This window comes from Chiloscyllium plagiosum, unplaced genomic scaffold (assembly GCF_037043375.1).
Source record: "Chiloscyllium plagiosum isolate Xiang-an unplaced genomic scaffold, Cpla_swu_hap1 HiC_scaffold_1, whole genome shotgun sequence".
Lineage (NCBI taxonomy): Eukaryota > Metazoa > Chordata > Chondrichthyes > Orectolobiformes > Hemiscylliidae > Chiloscyllium > Chiloscyllium plagiosum.
In genome coordinates, this window is record NW_028270139.1 from 141,887,245 (window position 1) to 141,911,390 (window position 24,146).

Genomic DNA, 24,146 nt, shown 5'->3' on the forward strand with positions numbered 1-24,146 from the left:
ATGAGGAGAAATCTTTTCCAAGGGTTGTTCAATTTTGCGTTCGTCTCAGAAGGCCTTGGAGACGGGGTCATTAGATATTTTTAATGACGAAAGTGAATTAATTCTTGTTAGACAAAGGAATCAAAAGGTTATTAGAGATAATGGAAATTTTGAAATTGAAACAAACATCAGCCATTATATTAAATGGTGAATTTCTCCTAGTTCATATGTTTGCATGTCTGTTCTTTTTAACATTAATAGAAAATTTCCATTCCTTGTTTAATTTGGTTTTATTGATATGTGTTTGAAGGGAAAATCAACATACAGTCAGTTGAAATGATTTAGTTCGATTACAAAGTCCAATCCATAAAACGTTTATATCAAATTACAAACACATTCCCAACAATTTACTTCATTGTATCATCTACTGGAATACACTGGAACAGTCAGTGCTTACAGGGTTGGACTCCATTTTTCTGCTGTGATAACAACTGCTTTCTGCTGAATCATTCAACCTGAGTGGTACCCAAACCGACTGCATTGGCATAAGCTGAAAGGATTTCAACCACTTGCTTTGTTTCGAGAGTCACACGAGCTTCTGTCAGCCAGTCCCGTGCCACCCTTCTTGGTTCTCCACGAAGTTGATTGACAAATTTAGCTGCGAGCTCAAGGTCACCATGTTCAATGCAGAATGAAGCATACGATAACAGTCTAAATGTATCCAGGTCTTCAGGTTTAAGTTCCTCAGGAGGCTTTATTACTTGAGGCTCCATTAATAGAAAGGACTGCAGGTAGGAGAGGAAATATTGATAGAGGCTATTTCTTGTTTCATCTATCATGGCCACACGCCGTGCCATTTTCCGCACTGTGTAGAACCGATGACGTAATGTCTCTTCACTGTACACACCACGCGAGAGACACTCTTGAGGAAGAGCTTTGACCAAGGCTTGTGTAAATTTATCATCTCCACAGCTATTTGTCACAGCTTCTAGGGCTTTCTGAAGAGGTTCTGTCAGGCTATCACCAGAGGCTGTCTTTAGGGTGTACTGCAGAGCTTCTATTGAGAGCCAGAGTTGATGTGCCTTTCTCGCCTCCTCTTCCGCGATTGCATGACCTGAAATGAGCAAATATTATACAATTCATTTTAGGTGGTTGAAGAGAACACAAAACCTTTAATTATAAATGTGTCATAAAGATTTAATGTAATTATGTATATGAAATTAATGAAGATATAGTTGATTTGTCATATTTTCTATAACTGGAAAAATGCATTGCCGCAATGGCTAATAAATTGGCAGAACTGACTGAATAGCCTACTCCTATTCCACCAGAGCTTACACTTGTGGTACCAAGGTTATAAACAGTCTTGTATCATCTCACGACTGTTGCCAGGGAGAATGTTGGAGTCAGAAGTCAAAGAGGAGAGTTTGGAGCAGCAACCAAAAATAATAGCTTCCATCTTAAGTGGATCAGTGGTTAGCACTGCCGCCTCACAGCACCAGGAACCCAGGTTCAATTCCAGCCTTGGGTGACTGTCTGTATGGAGTTTGCAAGTTCTTCCCATGTCTGCCAGTTGCTATGGTTTGCCCCCACAGCCCAAAAAGGTGTGTGGGTTAGGTGGATTGGCCATGCTAAATTGTCTGTAGTGTCCAGGGATAAGCTGGCTAGGTAGATTAGCCAGGACAAATGCGGGATTATGGAGGTAAGGTGAGGGGTCTGGGTCTGGGTGGGACGCTCTTTGGAGGGTTGTTGCAGACTTGATGGACCAAATGGCCTCTTTACAAAGTGATTCTTCACATAATCGCTCATTCAATACTGGATAAAGGATAAGTAATCTGATTATTTAAAAAAACTGGAGCAATCAAGTGGTGATGAGGTACAGGGGTATTATCAGCTTACATGTGAAAACTTGTGCTGTTGAACAATATCACTAAGAGATTGCTCCTAACTGAGAAATAGGTGGCAGCTAAGGAAAAGCCGCCACTGGGATGTGATACTCTGGTTATGGTTATATAGTAAAGAATGGAACCGTGAGAACCATCCTACCTAGCTAGACGACAGACGGATAGGCATTGGTGAAAGATTTGTGGTCAATGCCAAGGGCTGCAGACAGATCAAGAAAGGAAAGTTCACTTTGTCCCAGTTAGACCAACTTTTGTGATCTGTCTTTATAATTTGAACCTTTCAGATCCAGGCATTGTTCTGCTGAATTTGTGCTACATCCCTCCAAGGCCAGTGTGTCTTGCCTTAGGAGTGGCACCACGAACAGGACGCAGTACACCTGTTTGGGTAAAGGCAAAATCCAACGAATACACAGCTTCTTCACTCAAATTCCAACTATTTGAGATAAAGCTCAGCAATCCGTTAATCCTTTTCTTATTTTTTGCATCGATGCACCATGTTTTAAATGATTTGGCTGCAAGGACACCTAACTCTGTTCCTCCAAACAAAGAACAAAGAAAATTTACAGCCCAGGAACTGGCCCTTCGGCCCTCCAAGCCTGAGTCGATCCAAATCTAGTGTCTAAACCTGTCGCCCAATTTCTAAGCATCTAAATCCCTCTGCTCCCCACCTATTCATGCATCTGTCCAGACGCACCTTAAATGAATCTACCGTGCCTGCCTCTACCACCTCTACTGGCAACGCGTTCCAGGCAACTACCACCCTGTGTGTGAAGTACTTGCCACGTGTATCCCCCTTAAACTTTTCACCTCTCGCCTTGAAAGCATGACCTCATTATTAAATCTTCACACCTTGGGAAAAGCTTATCTGTACCCACCTGTCTGGAGCCTTCATGAATTTGTAAACCTTAATCAGGTCCCCCCTCAATCTCCTTTTTTCTAACGAAAAAAAAACCTAACCAACTCAACCTCTCTTCATAGCTAGCACCTCCCATACCAGGCAACATCCTTGTAAACCTTCTCTGCACCCTCTCCAAAGCATCCACATCCTTTTGGTAATGTGGTGACCAGAACTGTACACAGTATTCTAAACATAGCCGAACTAATGACTTGTACAATATTAACATGACTAGCCAGCTCTTATACTCAATACCCCATCCAATGAAGGCAAGCATACGATCTGCCTTCTTGACCACACTATTCACCTGTGCAGCAACCTTCAGGGTACAATGAGCCTGTACTCCCAAATCTCTCTGCTCATCAACTTTTCCCAAGGAACTTCCGTTCGTTATATAATTCGCTATAATTCTAACTATAGAATTAGACTTGCCTAAATGCATTACCTCCCATTTGTCTGGATTGAACTCCATCTGCCACTTTTCCGCCCAACTCTCCAGTCTATCTATATTCTTCTGTATTCTCTGACAGTCCCTTATGCTTTCTGCTACTCTACCAATCTTAGTGTCATCTGCAAATGTGCTGATCATACCATCAGTGCCCTCTTCCAGATCATTTATGTATATCACAAACAACAGTGGCCCCAACACTGATCCCTGTGGAACACCACTGGTCACCTTTCTCCATTTTGAGAAACCCCCTTCAACTACTACTCTGTCCCCTGTTGCTCAACTAGTTCTTTATCCACCTAGCTAGAACACCCTGCACACCATATGACTTCACTTTCTCCATTAGTCTACTATGGGGAACCTTATCAAATGCCTTCCTAAAGTCCATGTATATGACATCAACAGCCCTTCCTTCATCTATCAACTTGGTCACTTCCTCAAAGAACTCTATTAAGTTGGTAAGGCACGATCTCCCCTGCACAAAACCATGTTGCCTATCACTGATAAGCCCATCCTTTTCTAAATATAAGTAGATCCTATCCCTCAGTACCTTCTCCAGCAACCATTCAGAAAATATTCCGAATTGTCTTTTAGAACCAGAAGGGGTTTTGTAACAACCCAGTAGCATTATTGGCACTGGACTTTAAACTTGTGAGTCAGGTGGGGAAGAAAGGGAAAAGGAAAGCCACAGGGAGTATGGAGTCAAATAGAAAGATAAAATAGCAGCAGGTTAGCATGTATGCAGGGTTTAAGTTCAAGGCAGACGAGGAATGAAGCAAAAAAGGAAGGATAACTTAGGTAGAGGTGATGGAAATCATGGGGATAAGAAAATTAGCATTAAGGTGCTTTACCTGAATGCTCGAAGCATTCGAAACAAAGTAGATAAATTAACAGCACAAATCATCGTAAATGATTATGATGTGATAGGCATCACAGAGGCGTGGTTGCAGGGGGTTGAGGACTGGCAACTGAACATCCAAGGACTTGCAACTGATCGAAAAGACAGGGAGTGGTTGCTCTGTTAGTTAGAATGAAATTAAATCTATGGCATTAAATGATATAGGGTCAGATGATGTGGAGTCTGTGTGGGTGTAGTTAAGGAAGCACAAAGGCAAAAAAAAACCATAATGGGAGTTATGTACAGACCTCCCAGCAGTGGTCAGGATCAGGAGCGCAAGATGTACCAGGAAATAGATAGAGCATGTCAGAAAGGCAAGGTCACAGTGATCATGGGGGGACTTCAATATGCAAATAGACTGGACGAATTATGTTGCCAGTGGATCCAAAGAAACGGAATTCATGGAATACTTACAGGATGGCTTTTTTGGAACAGCTTGTGATGGAGCCCACAAGGGAGCAGGCTATTCTGGACTTAGTGCTATGAAACCAGCCAGACTTTATAAAGGATCTTAAAGTCAGGGAACACTGAGGAGGCAGTGATCATAATACGGTAGAGTTCAGTCTGCAGTTCGAAAGAGGCAAAATCGGATGTAATGGTGTTACAGTTAAATAAAAGGTAATAACGCGGCATGAGAGAGGAACTGATGAAAATTGACTGGAAGCAGAGCCTAGTGGGGAAAACAGTAGAGCAACAACGGCAGGAGTTTCTGGGTGTAACTGAGGTTCATCACAAAGAAAAGATTACCGGGGTTTAGGGGTGGGGGTGGTGGGGTATTAGACAACCATGGCTGTCGCAGGAATTCAAGAAATGTATCATAGAAAAAGAGCCTATAAAGTGGCCAAGAGCACTGGGAAATCAGAAGATTGGGAAGACTACAAAAACAAACAGAGGATAACAAAGAGAAATAAGGAAGGAGAGGATCAAATATGAAGGTTAGCTAGCCAGTAATATTAGAAATGATAGTAAAACTTTCTTTCAATACATAAGAAACAAACGAGGGGCAAAAGTAGAAATTGGGCTGCTCCAAATTGATGCAGGAAGGCTAGAGATGGGAGATAAGGAAATAGCTGAAGAACTTAATAAATACTTTGTCAGTTTTCACAGTGGAAGACACGAGTAATGTCCCAACAATAAAGGAGAGTCATGGGGCAGAGTTGAGTATGGTAGCCATTACAAAAGGAGAAAGTGCTTGAAAAGCTAAAAAGGTCTAAAAATTGATAAATCTCCTGGACCAATGGGCTACATCCTAGAGTTCTGAGGGAGGTAGCTGAAGAAATAGTGGAGGCGTTTGTTGTAGTCTTTCAAAAATCACGGGAGTCAGTGAAAGTCTCAGATGATTGGAAAATCGCTGTTGTAATCCCCTTGTTCAAGAAAGGATCAAGTGGGCAGCACGGTGGCACAGTGGTAAGCACTGCTGCCTCACAACGCCAGAGACCCAGGTTCAATTCCCGCCTCAGACGGCTGACTGTGTGGAGTTTGCTCCGGTTTCCTCCCACAGTCCAAAAATGTGCAGGTTAGGTAAATTGGCCATGCTAAATTACCCCTAACACCTAACACTATGGGCAAGTGTAGGGGTAAATGTAGGGGAATGGGTCTGGGTGGGTTGCACTTCAGTGGGTCAGTGTGGACTTGTTGGGCTGAAGGGCCTGTTTCCGCACTGTAAGTAATGTAATGAAATCTAATAGATGGAAAATTATAGGCCGATTAGCCTAACCTCGATTGTAGGTAAAATTCTAGAATCCATTGTTAAGGATGAGAATTCTAAATTCTTGGAAGTGCAGTGTTGAATTAGAACAAGTCAGCATGGACTTAATAAGGGGAGGTCATGCCTTACAAACCTGTTAGAGTTCTTTAAAGAGGTAACAAGTAGGTTAGACCAGGGAAACCTAGTGAATGTTATCTACCTGGGCTTCCAAAAGGCCTTTGATAAAGTGCCTCACGGGAGGCTGCTGAGTAAGGTGAGGGGCCCATAGTGTTCAAGGTGAGCTACCAGCATGGATTGAGGATTGGCTGCCTGACAGAAGGCAGAGAGTTGGGATAAAAGGGTTTTTTTTCCAGAATGACAGCTGGTGACAAGTCACGTCCCGCAGGGTTCGGTGTTGAGGCCCCAACTGTTCACTTTATATATAAATGATCTAGAAGAGGAGACTGGGGCATTTGGGCGAAGTTCGCAGATGATCCGAAGCGAGGCAGACAGGCAGGTGGTTCGGAGGAGGTGGGGAGGCTAGAGAAAGATTTAGACAGTTTAGGAGAGTGGTCCAAGAAATGGCTGATGAAATTCAACATGAGTAAATGCGAGGTCTTGCACTTCGGAAAAAAGAACACAGGCATGGACTATTTTATAAACGGTGAGAAAATTCATAAAGCCAAAGTACAAAGGGATCTGGGAGTGCTAGTTCAGGATTCTCTAAAAAGGTTAACATGCAGGTTGAGAAAGCAAATGTAATGTTGTCATTTATTTCAAGAGGGTTGGAATGTAAAAGCAGTGAGGTGCTACTAAGACTTTATAAAGCTCTGGTTAGGCTCCATTTAGAATACCCTGTCCAATTTAGGGCCCCATCCATCAGGAAGGATGTGTGTTTGGACATTCACAAGGATGATCCTGGAATGGTAGGCCTAATATACGATGAACTGCTGAGGATCCTGGGATTGTATTCATTACAGTTCAGAAGGTTGAGGGGAGATCTAATAGAAACTTACAAGATAATGCGTGGCTTAGAAAGGATGGATGTTTGGAAACTGTTTCCGTCAGGCAGGCATACTAGGACCCGTGGGCACAGCCTTAGAATTAGAGGGGGTTAATTTAGAATGGAAATGAGGAGACATTTCTTCAGCCAGAGGGTGGTGGGCCTGTGGAATTCACTGCCGCGGAGCACAGTGGAGGCCAGGACGTTAAATGTCTTCAAGGCAGAAATTGGTAAATTCTTAATCTTGCAAGGAATTATGGGATACGGGGAGAGTGCGGGTAAGTGGTGTTGAAATGCCCATCAGCCATGATTGAATGGCGGAGTGGACTCGATAGGCCGAATGGCCTTACTTCTACTCCTACTTCTTATGGTCTTACGTTACCACCTTTATGGTGGCAAGGTTTTATTATGGTGTTTAGTATGGAATACCAAAATGTTGACTGAACAATGATGGAATTTTGCAATATCTGCCAGGATGGTATGGAGATCCTGGTGTTCTCAAAACATTGCTGCTCTCTTTCTCAGAGTAGGTTGCAGAGGAAACTGCTGATGACATAATCTTGGTGAACTGGTACAGTGAAGCATGCAGGTAGGACATACTGCAGCCACAGTGTGCTAATAATATGGAAGCAGATTTTAAGCCCAAAATGGCAAAAATCCAATCAATCCAACTGGGAATCGACTCAAGTCGTATCACTGCAGTCATAGGTGGGAAAGAAAGGTATGACCATAAAGATGGTAGCAATGTCAATAATGTTACTGGATTGTTACAAAAACCCTTCCAATTCTTCAATGTCTTTTGAGGAAGAAAATGTGCCATCCTTGCCCAGTCTGGCCTCTGATTCCAGAATGTCTCTTGCGTGGTTATCTCATTACTCTCAGAGATGATCAAGAAAGCAATTCAGTGTATCAGTTTGCAATAATAAAACTTAATAAGAAAGTGGGCAGCACGGTGGCTAGCACTGCTGCCTCACAGCGCTAGAGACTCGGGTTCAATTCCCACCTCAGGCGACTGTGTGGAGTTTGCATGTTCTCCCCATGTCTGCGTGGGTTTCCTCCAGGTGCTCCGGTTTCCTCCCACAGTCCAAAAATGTGCAGGTTAGGTGAATTGGCCATGCTAAATTGCCCGTAGTGTCAGATGAAGGGGTAAATGTAGGGGAATGGGTCTGGGTGGGTTACGCTTCGGCGGGTCGGTGTGGACTTGTTGGGCCGAAGGGCCTGTTTCCACACTAAGTAATCTAATCTAAATGCATCAGGGTGTGCCTCATGCAGTACCCAAAGGACTGCCACAATACCAGAAATTAGCTGACTGGCACTTTCTCAAGGGCATCTAGGGATGGACTATACATTCTGGCATTACTGATGGCAGCCAAGATGCTGGGAAGAGATTTTTAGGAATGCAATTGTCAGAACTGGTTCACGATTTCTTCCTTGTGGTAGTCTTTGTCATGAAATAAAAACAATGGAAACATATATTCACACCAACAAATATGTATGGGTAGGTGAAGATTAATATAATCAAGTGTGGTGCCAACCAGTTTGTATCTAAAAGACAAATTATTTCCCATCTCTAAACTGAGCTTTATAGACAGAGAGGAGCTCAAGAGATGAGTCATTTGTCAGAACACCCATAATCTGGCCTGCTATTGTAGGCAGTGTTTACATGGTTGATTTTAAGTTTCAGATCAACATTGAAAAATTAATTCACTCATCCAGTGACAATAATGATAATAAAACAGTGACCAATTCCAGCAATACATTGAGTGTCCAGGCAGCACTCAATAAGCATTAGGCAAGAGAGAGTGAACTTTAAAAATATAAATTACCTGGAAAAAAAATAATTTTATGACTCTTCACTCTGACTTTTTCTCAAAAAATCCGATAAGAATTATTTTTCTGTAAGTATCTCACCAACGTTTTGTTAAATTTAGGCAAAACACTGGCTATGACGAGTAATTACTCACTCTCCATTGCTTGTTCAATACCCTTCAACCGAGAATAAGCTGCATTCATGTCTCTTGTAAAATTGTCCAGTTGTTCCTGAGACAAGCGTCTGAATTCAATGTCATATTCAGATAGTTTTTGTTGCAATTCCTGCAAGTTAAAAAACAATGCAATCAAGTCGTAATTTTTTTTAAAAAATATTAAAAAAAAGCACTAAGAGTTACACGTAACTCAATCCACTTGGCTCGAAACATACTATCTCTCTTCAAAGTTTGAGAGAAGATTTGTAGCTCGGGTGCTCGTTGCTGTGGTTCTGTTCGCCGAGCTGGAAGTTTTTGTTGCAAACGTTTCGTCCCCCGTCTAGGTGACATCCTCAGTGCTTGGGAGCCTCCTGTGAAGCGCTTCTGTGGTGCTTCCTCCGGCTTTATAGTGGCCTGTCCCTGCCGCTTCCGGTTGTCAGTTTCATTGTCCGCTGTAGTGGCCGGTATATTGGGTCCAGGTCGATGTGTTTGTTGATGGAGTTTGTGGATGAGTGCCATGCTTCTAGGAATTCTCTGGCTGTTCTTTGTTTCGCTTGCCCTATAATGGTAGTGTTGTCCCAATCAAATTCATGTTGCTTGTCGTCTGCGTGTGTGGCTACTAGGGATAGCTGGTCGTGTCGTTTCGTGGCTAGTTGATGTTCGTGGATGCGGATCGTTAGCTGTCTTCCTGTTTGTCCTATAGTGTTTTGTGCAGTCCTTGCATGGGATTTTGTACACTACCCATGTACGTTTGCAACAAAAACTTCCAGCTCAGCAAACAGAACCACAGCATACTATCTCTCTGTTACTCTGCAGTCTTCAGTGGAAACCGAAAATTCGGTGGAGTGATTTTTTTTTCAGACAACTGACCATTCCAAATTTAATATGAACACACTATGAACAGTGGGAAATGCACACAATTATTTTACTTTGCCATTAATGGCTTAATTTTCAGAGTGCATTTACCTCCTGATATTTTCCTTTGACTTCCTGTTCCTGAATCTTCAGTACCTCCCTCAGGTGATCTGTGTGAGCAGCAGCTTGCCTGCGTAGTTGAGTTCGCAACTCTGCCTCCATCACTTCACGTACTTCCTCTGCCTGAATTTGAAAAGAAGAATGTACTCATTTTACTTGACATTTCTTGACTCCCATCACTGCAATTGTAACACAACCAATTTGACTTAGAATCAGCACGGAAACAGACTCTTCGGTCCAACTCGTCCATACTAAATTAATCTAGTCCCTTTGCCAGCATTTAGCCCATATCCCTGTAAGCTCTTCCTATTCGTGTACTCATCCAGATGCCTTTTAAATTCTGTAATTGTACCACCCTCAACCACTTCTCTGGCAGCTCATTCCATGCACGCACCACCCTCTGCATGAAAAAGCAGTCCTTTAGGTCCCTTTTATATTTTTCTCCCCTCACCTTAAACCTATGCCCTCTAGTTTTGGACTCCCTTAACCTGGGACAAAAACCTTGGTGATTCACACTATCCACGCCCCTCATGATTTTATAAGATCATCCCTCGGCCTCCAACACGCCAAAGAAAATAGCCCAAACCTATTCAGCTTCTCCCTAGAGCTCAAAACTCTCCAACTCCGGCAACATCCTTGTAAATCTTTTCTGCACCCTTTCAAGTTTAACAGCATCCTTCCTATAGTAGGGAGACCAGGAATGAAAGCAGTACCAAAAGTGGCCTAACCAATATCCTGTACAACTGCAACATGACATCCCAACTGCTATGCTCTGACCAATAAAGGCAAGTGTCAAATGCTTTCTTCACTATCCTATCTATCTGAAACTCCACTTTCAAGGTACTATGAACCTGCACCCCAAGGTCACTTTGTTCAGCAACACTCCCCAGGACCCATACCATTAAGTGTACAAGTCCTGCCCTGACTTTCCTTACCAAACTGCAATAACTCACATTTATCTAAATTAAACACCATCTACCACTCCTCAGCCCATTTGCCCATCTGTTCAAAGTCCTGTTGTACTCGGAGGTGAACCTCTCTGATGTCCACTGCACCACTAATTGGTGTCATCTGCAACTAATGATTCCTCCTATAGTCACACCCAAATCATTTATATAGATGACAAAAAGCTTGAGCAATTGGCAGCTCTTCTTGAACACACAGTTAATCATAACTCATGAAGTGCTCTGTAATTCCCGTGCATAGAACATGATGCACTGGCAAGAGTTACGCACTGGTGTAAAATTACAGCAATTCAGTGATTTACAAAGAACTTGACCATTAAAATACGTAGCAGTGAATATTAAAATCTAAGTAACCATACTTTATATCTGCTAGATATTGTTAGTAAAACCTGCGCTTTACCTTTTTGTCCCTTTCAAGAAGTATTCCTGTTTGATAATGCTCCAAGGCTTTTGCCACTGCTACATCCAAAGTTTTCTTGTGCTCTAGCTTCTGATGCTCAAGAGCCTTTTCAATGTGCTGCTGTTCCCGCACATGCTGTTCTGCCAACTCTCTGTTCAACTGGTCAATACGACGATGGGCATGGGCAATCAATGAGTTGAGGTCATCAGTGCTCAGCTGGCCAGCTACAGTTGGAAACAACATTAAAAAAAAAGAGTATGGATCAAGTACATTCTGTGGCAGTAAAGGAGATAACCACCATTCATTTGTCATTAAAATATTAGTATTGCAAAGTTAAATATAGACAAAATATTTCATTGAATTAAAATGTCAATTATACAACTGCATGCCAATTACTTCACAGACACAGTATGTATTAATTTGCATACAGCTTACTATAGAAGCTCACATTCGAAACCCATACTCGGGGAATACATTTTTTGCACAGTAATGTTGCAGACGGTTAAAAAAATAATTCCATAGAGTAAGTATTTGCTAGGTCAGTAGGGTTGAAAATTCTTTCATTAGAAGTACTCTCAAAACAGAAGTTAGGTATGCCATATTCACCACTCAGGAATAAAGCGGCATTCTCCCATCATTTATTGTGATTGTTAAAAGGTCACATGGTTAAAGAACATGATGGCATAAACTCAAATTCTGATGTAAACCTGATTATTAAGTAAATGTAACATATACACAAAAGACAGCAGGCACCAATTAAAACAATAGAAGGAGGGATCAGAACCATCAGTTACTGTTTCAGATTAGGAGTTCTGACGAAACGTTATTGACCTGAAACATTAACTCTGCTTCTGTCCACAGATGCTGCCTGACCTGCTGAGTATTACCAGGATTTTCTGCTTTATTTCAGATTTCCAGCATCTGCAGTAATTTGCTTCCGAAATTCCAGTTGCTCAATAAGTTAACAAATGCTTTTGTCAGAAAAGTGGGTTACCCTAAGGACCAGTGCTTGGGCCTCAGCTGTTCACAATATGGTCAACCGAGTACAATATTTCCAGGTTTGCAGACAACACAAAACTGGATTGGAGAATAATGGTGAAGAGGACTTAGAGGCTTCAGAGAGATTTGGATAAGTTAAATAAGTGGACAAAGACGTAGCAGATGCGGTCCAATGGATAAATGTTAGATTGTCCATTTTGGTAGGCAAACAGAATCATATAGTATCATTTTATTACTGACAGATTGAGAAAGATTGATGTACAAAGGGATCTTTGTGCCCTCATACACAGGTCATTAAAATAAGCATTCAGGTCCAGCAAACAATTTGTAATGCAAAGTGTGTATAGTGGTCTTTATTGTAAGACATATCAAGTACATCTGCAAGCAAGTCTTACTCCAGCTTGCAAGCCTTCAGGAAATCACATCTGGTGTATTCTGTACAGTTCCAGTCACCTTACCCAAGAAAAGATATACTTGCCATAAAGGGTGGACAACAAAGACTCACCAGGTTGATTTCTGAAATGGCAGATTTATTATACAAGTGGAAATTAGGTTAACTGGGCCTGTATCCACTTTGGATTAGAAGAATGAGTGGAGATCTCATCGAAGTGCACATAATTCTGATAAGACTGGACAGGTTGGATACTGGCATAATGTATCCTCTGGCTGGGCATCCAGAACAAGGGGTCACAGTCTAAGGTTAAGAGATAAATCATTTCAGACTGAGATAAGGACCAATTTAGACACTCAGATGGTGGTGAATTTGTGGAATTCTCTTCCATAGAGCGCGGTTGAGGCAAGGTCACTGAATATGTTTAAGAAATACATAGATAGATTTCTAGAAGCTAAAAGGTGTCAGTGGATATGGGGAGACAGCTAGAGTATGGCATTGAAATAGGCGATTGGTTATGATCAGGTTGAAAGGCACACCAAGCTTGATGGGGCAAATGGCCGACTCCTTTTTATGTTTCTAAAACTATACTTCACTTTTCCTGGGTACAATGGAATGCTAAGGAAAGTAACTTCACTATGAAGCACAGAATGGAAATATAAAGAATCGTGAAGCAATGGATGTCACTTGAACTCTGGATTCAAGGATACCAATCCAGCAAATAAGACATGTTTAAATGCTACTACCAACAGATTTCAATATAAAGCGCCATTTTTCTATTTGATTTTCAGTAAGACTTTCAATGATACTATCTTGTTTCCAAATTTTGCTGTCAGTGGCAGCATCAATAGCTCACATTTCACATAATAACCTGCGACTATTTTCCTGGCCTGCATGTTGGGCTCTTGTAGTCCAGTGTACCATTGCTTCATAACTAGCTGCAAACTATACAAATAGAGCAAGATCGAATAAGCACATTAGACTCACCTAGATCAGACACCTCTGCAATAAAAAGGGTGGATAGAATTAATAGATGTTGACAACTGTTTGTGTAAATGAGAACACACACTAAACATCATCATTTTAATAAGGAAGCTTTTTCATTTCTTTTTAAAATAAACATTTATCGCTTCAAAATTAGTTAGAAAGGTACATAAAAAAGTGGAACATCAACTCAAACCAAGCAAATCACTACATTCGATAGGCCACGCATAAATGAATATCCATTTACACCTAATTTTCATCATATTCAAAGGGCAACAAGAATTCTCTAGCAAACCTGCAAAAACTTGAAAAGTAATGCATACTAAATTAATAAGAATTATCAAAGTGTGAATGTAACTTTTTTTCCTCTTTGTTCATGCGATATGTGCCTTTGAGCAGGTGGTGCCAAGTTTCCTCCCAAAAAGGATTTTAAATGACGAGTTGGATTTTATATTGTTACTTTTATTGATACCCATTTTTACTTTTCTTCTTTTAAATTGAATTCAATTCTTCAAATAGCCAATCGAATCTGATTCTATGCTCCCCAGGCTATAAGCCATAGGGCAACTAGTCCACAAAGCTACTATATTACATAAATGTGAAAACTGTGCTTTAAAAGGGCATTTCATTCTCACTTGCCCAAGTCTAGTCTCATCCTTGTTCTACAGTGCAAACAGGGGATATTGCTAGAGTCTAACCATCTGAAGACACAATTTATCAATGCAGAGTACATGAACAGATCTTCTCCAGCTAGGCAAATAGTACCAGTTACGGTGTGGATTTAGGGAACACAGGAGCTGAAGTAGGGTCCTTCAGCCCCTCAAGCCTACTTTGCTACTCTTGATTATAACTGGTCATCTGCATCAAAGGCCTATCTCTTGATGTCATTAGTTTGTAGAAATCTATCAATTTCTATCTTGTATACAGCAGTCAACATCCTAGCTTCAACAGCTTTCCAAGGTAGAGAATTCTGAAGATTCACCACCATCTGAGCAAAGAAATTCCTTCTCATCTCACTCTTAAATGAGGACTCACCCTTGCTCTGTAACCACATCCTCTGCCAGGGGAAACTTCTTTCAACAACCCTCCCTTATGCTTTAAGAATTTTCTAAGTTTCAGTTAGATCAACGCTCAGTCTTTTAAACTCTTAAGAATACAGGTAACCTCAATTGCCTAGTCACCTCAATCTGACCCATCTCCCCAAGCCAGGAATCAGTCTAACCTTCACTCCACTTGCACTCCGGAAAGAGTATCTTGCCTTTGGTTAGGGGATCAAATTATCCTCAATATTCTAAGTACAGTCTCATCAAGGGTCAATACAACTGTATTTCAAGACCTTCATGCAGATAAGGGCAACATACCATTTGCTAACTTAAATCATTTGCTGCACTTCCATGTTAGTTTTCACTAACTCAAACAAGGACTCCCAGATCCTTTTGGATATTAACACTTCCCAATATTTCACCATTTAAGAAAAACTCTATGCCCCTGTTCCTCCTACCAAAGTAGAGAACCTCACAATGAGCAACATGATATTCCAACTGCAATGTGGACCATGCAGCCTGTGGTCATGGATGGCACCAGATAAGGATGGCAGTTTCCAACCCTAAAGGACTTCAATGAACCAGATGGGTTTTTCCAACAATCAGCATTGGACTCTTACTTCCAGATTTTTATTGAATTTAAATTCCACCATCTGCCATGGCAAGATTTGAACTTAGGTCTCCAGAACATTACCAGGGTTTCTGGATTAACTGTCCAGTGATAATATCATTAGGCCATTGCCTCACCTTATTGGTTGATGGTGCCATCAACAGGATGGTGGATGATGACCAGATGCATAAACTTGGTTTGCATTTCATTGCATCACATCTCAATTTAGAGGTCTTTAACATAATTACGATCAGATCAGGTAGGTGCAGAGGGTGAATCCAGGCCAAGAGAGTCTGATAATTAAATTCAGAGCTAGGCCATTTAGACCGCAACCCAGTTGTAGTCCTTTCAAACAAATATTACTTCAAATCACAAACTTACATTTCTCCTAAAGGCTTTGAATGCTGGATCAATAAAAAAATTATGACTAAGACTCGTAGATATGAGCAATTGTTTGTTAAATTAGGACAAAGAATATAAAGCAAAAGGCAAGTAAATAGACCACCCACAATCACGGACATGAGGCTGTACTGCCTTCTGTTACAAAGTTCCTATATTTTGAAATTACTTGCAGTCAAGTTTAAAAGAAAGCATGTTGTCTGTTGCTATGTTTTCATTAACAAAAACAGAAAGCACATATAGAATGCACATTCAATATAGACATCACTGTGGATTTAGAAGTTTCTACTTAAGAATTAAATTCTGAAACACACTTTGTATGTAAGAATCATTGAGGATCCATAATGATGAACTAACACTACAAGATTGGCTTAAATCCAAAGGCACCTTAGCTTTACACTGACATTAAATAGCTATCTACAAATCAGATGTTGTTGGTCCAAACCAAATCCAAATAAGGTGAAACTTTTCCAGAGAAATTTGCAACATTTCTAGCACAAGATTCCAATTTCAGTTTACATTTACAATATGCAAAATTAATCTGCTTCAGACTGACATAACAGCTGTAATGCAAATACCAGCCCAAAAAAATTCTTATTTCGTCTTTTCATACATGATCATGAAATGACAGCATCTGAAATTAATTCAATACATCTTACAATCTGGAATTTTGATAACTGACCATCCACTTCCTATAAGCCACGTGTTCACACACACTAAGTGACAGTACATAAGAAATGGGAGCAGGAGTAGGCCATTCAGCACTTCAAGTCTCCTTCGCTATTCAACAAGATCAGAGGTGATCTTGCCCCAGGACTCAACTGCTTTTTTGTGCTAACTCAGCTAGCCACTTACACACCAATATTTTTAAAAATTAACTGACTTCCTTTTTTAAATCTTTCAATGGTCTAGTATCCATATCTAGGCAAAAGTGAGGACTGCAAATGCTGGAGATCAGAGTCTAGATTAGAGTGGTGCTGGAAAAGCACAGCAGGTCAGGCAGCATCAGAGGAGCAGGAAAATCGATGTTTCAGGCAAAAGCCCTTCATCAGAATCCATATCTCTCTGGGTCAGAGAATTCCAGACATTCACCACTCTCCCGGGTGAAGAAATTCGTTCAGATTTCAGTTTTAAAAGTGAGTGTCCACTTATTCTGCAACTGTCTCTTAGCTTGAGATTACCACACAATTGGAAACACCTTCTCAATATCTACCCCCCCCCCCCCCCAGACTTTCATATTTCAATAAGATCAGCCTTTCTTCTTCAAAACTGTATTGAATAAACCATTCTTACTGAGTCAATCCTTTCATCCCAGGGATTAGCCTTCCAAATCTCTTTTGAACACAGTCTCCAATGGCAGTTCATCCATATTTTTTAAATACAGGATAAAACCGTACACAGCACTCCCAAGTGCACAATCTCATCAACATGTACAGTTGTAACAAGACTTCTCTATTCTTAAACTCCAACCTTCTAGCTAAGTAGGCCAAAATTGCATTTGTCTACTTAATTATTTGCTGCAATTTCATTCTAACATTTTGAGTTTTACGCAGAACATAAAAATCCCACTGTGCTGCACTTTTATTTGGATCTCTCTCCATTTAATAATGTGCCTTTTGGTGATTCTTACCAAAGTGCGTTGACCTCACACTTTCATGCATTAACCTCTATTTGCCTACTCACTCAACCTATCAACCTAGAAAATAGGACAAGTTACTTGGGCTTTCAGACCTGCATGTGGGCCCAGGTTCAAGGTTAGACTTTTTAATTTCAGGTGTTGCTGAAGACTTATTAAGTTTATACTCACATACTCAAGGTCAGTCCAACTTAATTAACCTAATTACACATTCAATGAAACATTTTTGGAAGTATCAATCATGACCCTCCCTCAGATAATTTAAATACAAGTTCAGTTCAGTTTTAATGCTTAGAAATGAACATAGATTCTTTGAGAAAATAAATCAAAAGGAAGAGGGCTTAATATTTTAAGGTTCTCATCCTGTAAATAACACAATTCTCCATTGTCACTATTTTAGATTTGTGCTAAGATTTTTTAAAGATATGTTTTTAAAACCCCTTTACGTGCAAATGCTTTCATAAAAGCAAAGACGACTGCAGGACTGCTGAATTAGAGGAATAAGTCAAAACAAAGTATAATTCTGTGAAATTAAACAAATGACAAAAATGATAAGCAATGACTGTACTTACTCAGGTTTTTCCACCCAAACTTTACATCTGGAGTGATGCTCTCTAGTTCCTTCCTGAATTCATCCCTGGCCATAGCTACCAGTTCACTGTACTGAACAACTATTTTGGCTTCTGATTGAGCTGCCTGTACCTAAACAAAAAGTAGATATTTCAGCAGAAAGATACCAGAATTACTGAAATAGGCTCTTTAGCCAGCACCTTCCAAACCCATGACAACTATCACCTGGAAGGACAAATGAAGATGTATGGGAGCATTACCATCTGCAAGCCATATCATCGGAACTTGAAGCTCTCTCTTTTTTGTGGCTGGGTAAAAACGTAGAACGCCATTTCAAGCAGGGTGTTCCTCCACCAGATGGACCGTAGTTCAAAAAGGTGTTCACCATTACTTTCTCAAGGGCAAATTAGGCACAAGTATAAATGCTGGCTACGTCAACAAAGCCCATGAACAAATACATTTTCATAAACATCTGAAGGACAGTGCTACTGGAGAATACAGACATTAATGTTCAGACTACTAATTAGTTGATTAATGAGTAAGCTTTTCCATCAGATTGATTCTTATTTATGGAAGTACCAAGATTGGCATTTGAACAGTGTAAGCATGGTAAGAAACTGGATTTTTTTTTTTAAAAATGGATGGAAGCAAGCATAATCAGATTAAACTCATGAAGGATTGTAAAATGTAATTAAGAAAATAAAGTATTAAAGCTTTAATAACATTCTATTGAATAATAACTGTTATAGTAATAACATGAAATGCAAAATAATTTTGTTCAAATATTTGGACACTTCACCATTATGAGAATAAACTGAAATCTTGATTGTAAAATCCATCCCCAAGTTGCCATCTATCTCTAGATGTACTTTTAATATCACTCTAAAGCACCTTGATACAAAGGAGGTTATAGTATGACACCATATTCAGATCCCAACCCAACTACGAAATAAAAATGTCATATGGTAACATGATTTAAGTTATACTATGATATTAAGCCCAAAACTTTCATGCGACTCCTTCCATGTTCGGGACTTTTTAAACCTTCATTTAAACATAAATAAATAAATGTTTGGATCTTCCAATGAGATGATTATCACAGCAGCAGTGTTGGCAGAATCACAGAATCCCTACAGTCTGAAAACAAGCCATTCAGCCCATCGAGTCCACACTGACCATCTGAAGAGCATCTCAACCAGACCCCCTAATCTATCCCTGCATTTCCCATGGTTGACCCTCCCAGCCTGCAAATCCCTGGACACTTTGGGAAATTTAGCATGGCCAATCCACCTAATGTGCACATCTTTGGACTGTGGGAGGAAACCCATGAAGACAGGAGGAAAATGTCTATATGGAGTTTGCACAGTCGGCCGAGAGTGGAATCAAACCCAGGTCACTGGTGCTGTGAGGCGGCCATGTTGCCTGAAGTTGCTCATCTGAAGGTGCAGCTCGGTGGCTCAGTGGATAGCACTGCGACTTCACAGCACCATGGACCTGGGTTTGATTCCACCCTTGGGCGAGTGTCTATGTGGAGTCTGCACATTCTTCCAGTCTGTGTGGGTTTCCTCCCACAATCCAAAGATATGCAAGTTAGATGGACTGACCGTGCTAAATTGTCCACTGTGTTCAAGGATGTGCAGGCTAGAGAAATACAGGGTTACAGGATAGGTAGAGGGGTGGATGTGGGTTGGATGATCTTTGCAGAGTTGGTATGGACTTAATGGGTTAAATGGCCTGCTTCCACGTTCTACAAACTAGGGGGGCCTGGTGCAGCCAAGTCTGGAATTGCCCTAGAAGTACAGGTCATTCTGCTATAACACGCTTTTCATCAACGCAAATTCTCTGTAAAGCAATTGATTAATAGCTGATGCTGTTTCTAAAGTGCGAACTTTTAAAACATGTGTTGGCTACAGCACAATCATATCAACAACACATTAAATGTTATTTGTATAGTGCAATTCTTATATACCACTGGGTTACACAGGAATGCAAGTATCGCGTTCTCAAAGAACTGCCTGTAGTGACTTTCGAAGGGCAGTTATCCAGCATCTGGAAACCTCCAAAAACATTCTCTGACTCTGCGTTAGAGTCAGAAACTTGTGATAGGTTTCAAATTAATAGTTACCCAGGGAATGTTAGTGGAATTAAAATCTACTTTAATTCCTGGCTAACCATTAAGATTATACCCCAACACTGAAATGGCAGAACAACTGACCACATATTTTAGTTCTGTCTTCACAAAAGACAACAAATAATTTCCTAGAAACGTTAAAACCACCAAGGATCTAAGTGACAGAGGAATTAAAGAAAATCAATATTTTCTTAACAAAAGGTGCTAGCAAAATTAATGAGTTTAAAAATGGACAAATCCTGATAACATGTATCACAGAATACTAAATGAAGTGGCTCTGGAAATATTAGATGCATTATTGGTCTTTTTTTCAAAGTTCCAAAGACTCTGAAGCAGTTTCTACAGAATGAAGGGTAGTAAATGTGACTCCATTATTTTAAAAAAGGTGGGAGTTTTAAAAAATTAAGCTAACAGAGCAGTGTGCAAAATGCTAAAATTCAATTTAAAAAAGATATGGTAACAGAACACTTGGAAATCACTTTTGGATTAGACAAAGTCAGCGTGAGGTTATGAAACAGAACTTGTGCTGAACCTAATCTTATGGGAGCTTGAGGATACAACTGGTAGAAAGAACCAATTAATGTGGTGTATTTGAATTTCAACAGAGATTTCATATCAGACATCATTGGGCAAAATTAAAGCACACGGGATTGAGTGTAATGTACTAACATGAACTGCGAATTGATTAATAGAAAGGAGTCTCGAACCAGGGATCACAATCTCAGGTAGGTCATTTAGGAGAGTGGAGGAAACATTTCTTCATACAGAAGGTAGTCAAGCAGTGAAATTCACTACCACAGAACACTACAGTATATTCAAGAAAGCAAAAGATACATTTTTAGATATTAAAGGCATCAAGGGGTGGGCAGAGAAAATGGGAATACGATTTTGAGATAGGAGGATTAGCTGTGGTCATACAGAATGTCAGCAGGTTTGAAAGGTTGAATGGCTCACACCTGCTCCTTGTTTCCATGTATTTAGAAGTTACAGGCCTTAAAAGCACAGATTTTCTCACCCACAATCTGAGCATTTAAGTTTTAAACACCAGATAAACAGCTGCACATGCATGCACACCCTCTGTTTTAGTCATGAAAACTCTGGCTTGCTTTATACCAAATACCTGTAATTGAGATACTGCCTGTGTCTGTAATATACACTTCAAAGCATAACTGCAATACTCAGTGGTTTGCATTTGATACCTGCCTCTGGGATTGGATGCTGACAGTGTAATACAGCTCAAGATTGGGGTTATTGCTTGTTTCGGTTACCTCTAAGCTGACTGTAGGAACAAACTACAGCAATAACAGTAGTAAAAGCATAAAATTTAATAATTGAGTATGCAAGGCTGAGTAGAAGACATATTTATGATTTTGCACAACGGTAGCATCAACTCTTTAAACTTATTTTTCTACGTCTCGCAAGGATGTAGAATGGTTTTCTTATTAAGCTTACATTCAAGTAGTACACAAACCTTGTGAACGGTTTCAGCCCTGAAAAGGATAGTTTATTTGAATTTTGATTGAAACAGACCTGCAAAGTATTGTGTGGAATGTTTGAAGTTAATAGTACATATAAGATGACTCAGTCATGTTGTTCTGGTATTCAGCTATCCATTCAGGTTTTTCTTTCTTTATTCTGTAACTAGATGGCGAGGCAGCATTTATTGCCCATCCTTAATTGCCCAGACAGCAGTCGAGAGTCAACAATATTGCTATGGATCTATAGGCACATGTAGGCCAGATCAGGTAAGGATAGCAGTATCCTTCCCTAAAGGACGTTAGTGAACCAGATGGGTTTTTTTTGACAATTGGCATTGGATTTACAGTAGTCACTACCTGGGTCTCTGGATTAACAGTCCAGTGATAATACCACTAGGCCCGTTACCTACCTATTATAAAGACTATTTAAGTAGCATGGAGAAGGAAATAAGAAACAGCAGAGTTTCAAGATTTTCAGGCCATGAAAAAGCATTACATGAGAAGACAGCAAAATAACTAATACCAACAGAATTATTTTTTCATATCAAATGAAAATGTTACAATTACAATTCCTGGGATGGTAGAACTCTTGCATGAAGACGACTAGATCAGTTAGAACTACATTTACTGGAGTTTAAAAGATTGAGAGCGGCTCTTGTAAAAGCTCTAAAATTCTAACAGGACTAGACAGGGTTAATGCAAAAAGGAAATTCCTGATAACCAGGGAGTCCAGAACCAGAAGTCATTGTCTGAGGATACAGAGTAGGCCATTTAGGATACAGAGGACTGAAAAGGTAACATTACAGGAAAACCATGAGTTCGTTGATTGGTAATAACTACTAGTTTGACTATTAAAGGTTACTTTTAGATTGGAGGTAAATAAGTGAAATATTTACAGATTACAAACTAAAAGATCAGCAGGAAATTTTAAAAATCAAATTAAGAAAATAAAAGAGATGTAGGGCTAGGCGATGTACTGTATTTGCATGATGTGGTCCACAGTGTCCTGCTGGTTACTTGAGGAACGAAGAGTTTTGTTTAGATTAGATTCCCTACAGTGTGGAAACAGGCCCTTCGGCCCAACAAGTCCACACCGACCCTCCGAACAGTAACCCACCCAACTCTGACTAATGCACCCAACAACTATGGACAGTTTAGCATGGCCTGCACATCTTTGGAACATGGGAGGAAACCGGAGTACCCGGAGGAAACCCACGCAGACACAGGGAGAATGTGCAAACTCCACACAGTCAGTCACCCAAGGCTGGTGCTGTGAGGCAGCAGTACTAACCACTGAGCCACCGTGCCAGTGATGGGCTTCAATCTGAGCTTCAAACTGTGACACATCAGGGAGAGGGAGAGATACACTCCTTAAATTAACTATCTCAAATCTGGTCAGGGGTGACTATAGGCGAGATATGAAGAGCATAATTAAGTGTAATTTGGATAGACTGAGTTCTGTAGGGGTTCTTTATTCTGTAAGTTTCATTGTGTAATTTTGTGAATAAATTTTTGTCGGTTTTAAAATCTGGTAGTCAGCCTAGCTAACTTACACAAGATAATTTTCACTGTAGGTAAAAACAATGACTGCAGATACTGGAAACCAGATTCTGGATTAGTGGTGCTGGAAAAGCACAGCAGTTCAGGCAGCATCCGAGGAGCAGTAAAATCGACGTTTCGGGCAAAAGCCCTTCATCAGGAATACAGGCAGAGTGCCTGCAGGGTGGAGAGATAAATGAGGGGAGGGTGGGGGTGGGGAGAAAGTAGCATAGAGTACAATAGGTGCAGGGCAGAGAAAATGACCTGGGAGTTGCAGTGGGAGAGGGACTCCATGAGATTCTTGTAGAGAGAGGAGGAAAACTTCTTCAAGACAGGCATCCTTGCAAGAGGATTCACAGTAGGGTTAAAATCAACGAGGTAAAATCAATGTAGACTTACTGAAACATGTTGCAAAGTTATGGTCTGGGATGCCTGCTTAAGAATATTTTGAGTAGTTTGGTCTAGTCCATAACAAGAGCAAGTGTTACATCTAACTTTTTTAAAAGTTTTTTTTTACCTTTCTTTCTATATGATCCAGATCCACCAACATATGGTTGAGATTCTCTTCTGCAGCCAGGAGCTGTGGTCGAACAGAAGAGATCTCACTCTGTTTAGCTTCTTCAATTGTACTTCGAAGGTTGTCTAATTCTTCTCTAAATTTGAAAAGAAAGCAAAAGACATATGGCAAAATACAAGCAGCATATGATATTTTGCTTAAACAATAAAAAAAACCAAAAGAAAAGATTTGCAGATGCTGAAAAGCTGAAACAAAAACAGAAATTGCTGGAAAACCTCAGCAGGTTTGGCAGCACCTTTGGAGAGATAGCAGAGTTAATATTTTGGATCCAGTGACCCTCCATTCTGAAAATCTCTGCTTTCTCTCCACAGATGCTGCCAGACCTGCTGAGTTTTTCCAGCAATGTGATTTTGTTTAACATTTTGGCTAGTCTTACCAAAGCACCAGTAGAGTCATAAAAGCATAGAAACAAGCCCTTAGGTGCATGATGTCTATGCCTACCAACAAACACCAAACTACACTAATCCCATTTAGCTGCCATACATCCTGGCATTTTAAGTGCATATCCAGAGGCTTCTTAACTGTTGCAAGTGTACCTGCCTTTCAGATAGCGCATTCCACATTTCCACCATGTGGGTGGGAAATGTTTTCCTTAGACCCCTCTAAAATCCACTTACTCCTCACCTTAAACGTATGCCCTCTGGTCTTACACACATTTGCCATGGAGAAAC

General features: G+C 40.4%; 1 protein-coding gene across 2 annotated transcripts in view; it reads right to left on the reverse strand.

Moving 5' to 3' along the window:
- Positions 1–250: 250 nt before the first annotated feature.
- immt (inner membrane protein, mitochondrial (mitofilin)) overlaps positions 251–24,146 on the reverse strand; it is a 68,222-nt gene continuing 44,326 nt past the window's right edge. For both annotated transcript variants that reach the window (XM_043705314.2, XM_043705121.2), the window contains 7 exons: positions 23,416–23,551; positions 17,753–17,882; positions 13,496–13,510; positions 11,119–11,342; positions 9,745–9,876; positions 8,779–8,908; positions 251–1,093 (listed from right to left, as the gene is read on the reverse strand). In XM_043705314.2, coding sequence (XP_043561249.2) covers positions 486–1,093; positions 8,779–8,908; positions 9,745–9,876; positions 11,119–11,342; positions 13,496–13,510; positions 17,753–17,882; positions 23,416–23,551 — 1,375 coding nt within the window. In that variant the 3' untranslated portion in view covers positions 251–485. The remainder of the gene's footprint in view (positions 1,094–8,778; positions 8,909–9,744; positions 9,877–11,118; positions 11,343–13,495; positions 13,511–17,752; positions 17,883–23,415; positions 23,552–24,146) is intronic.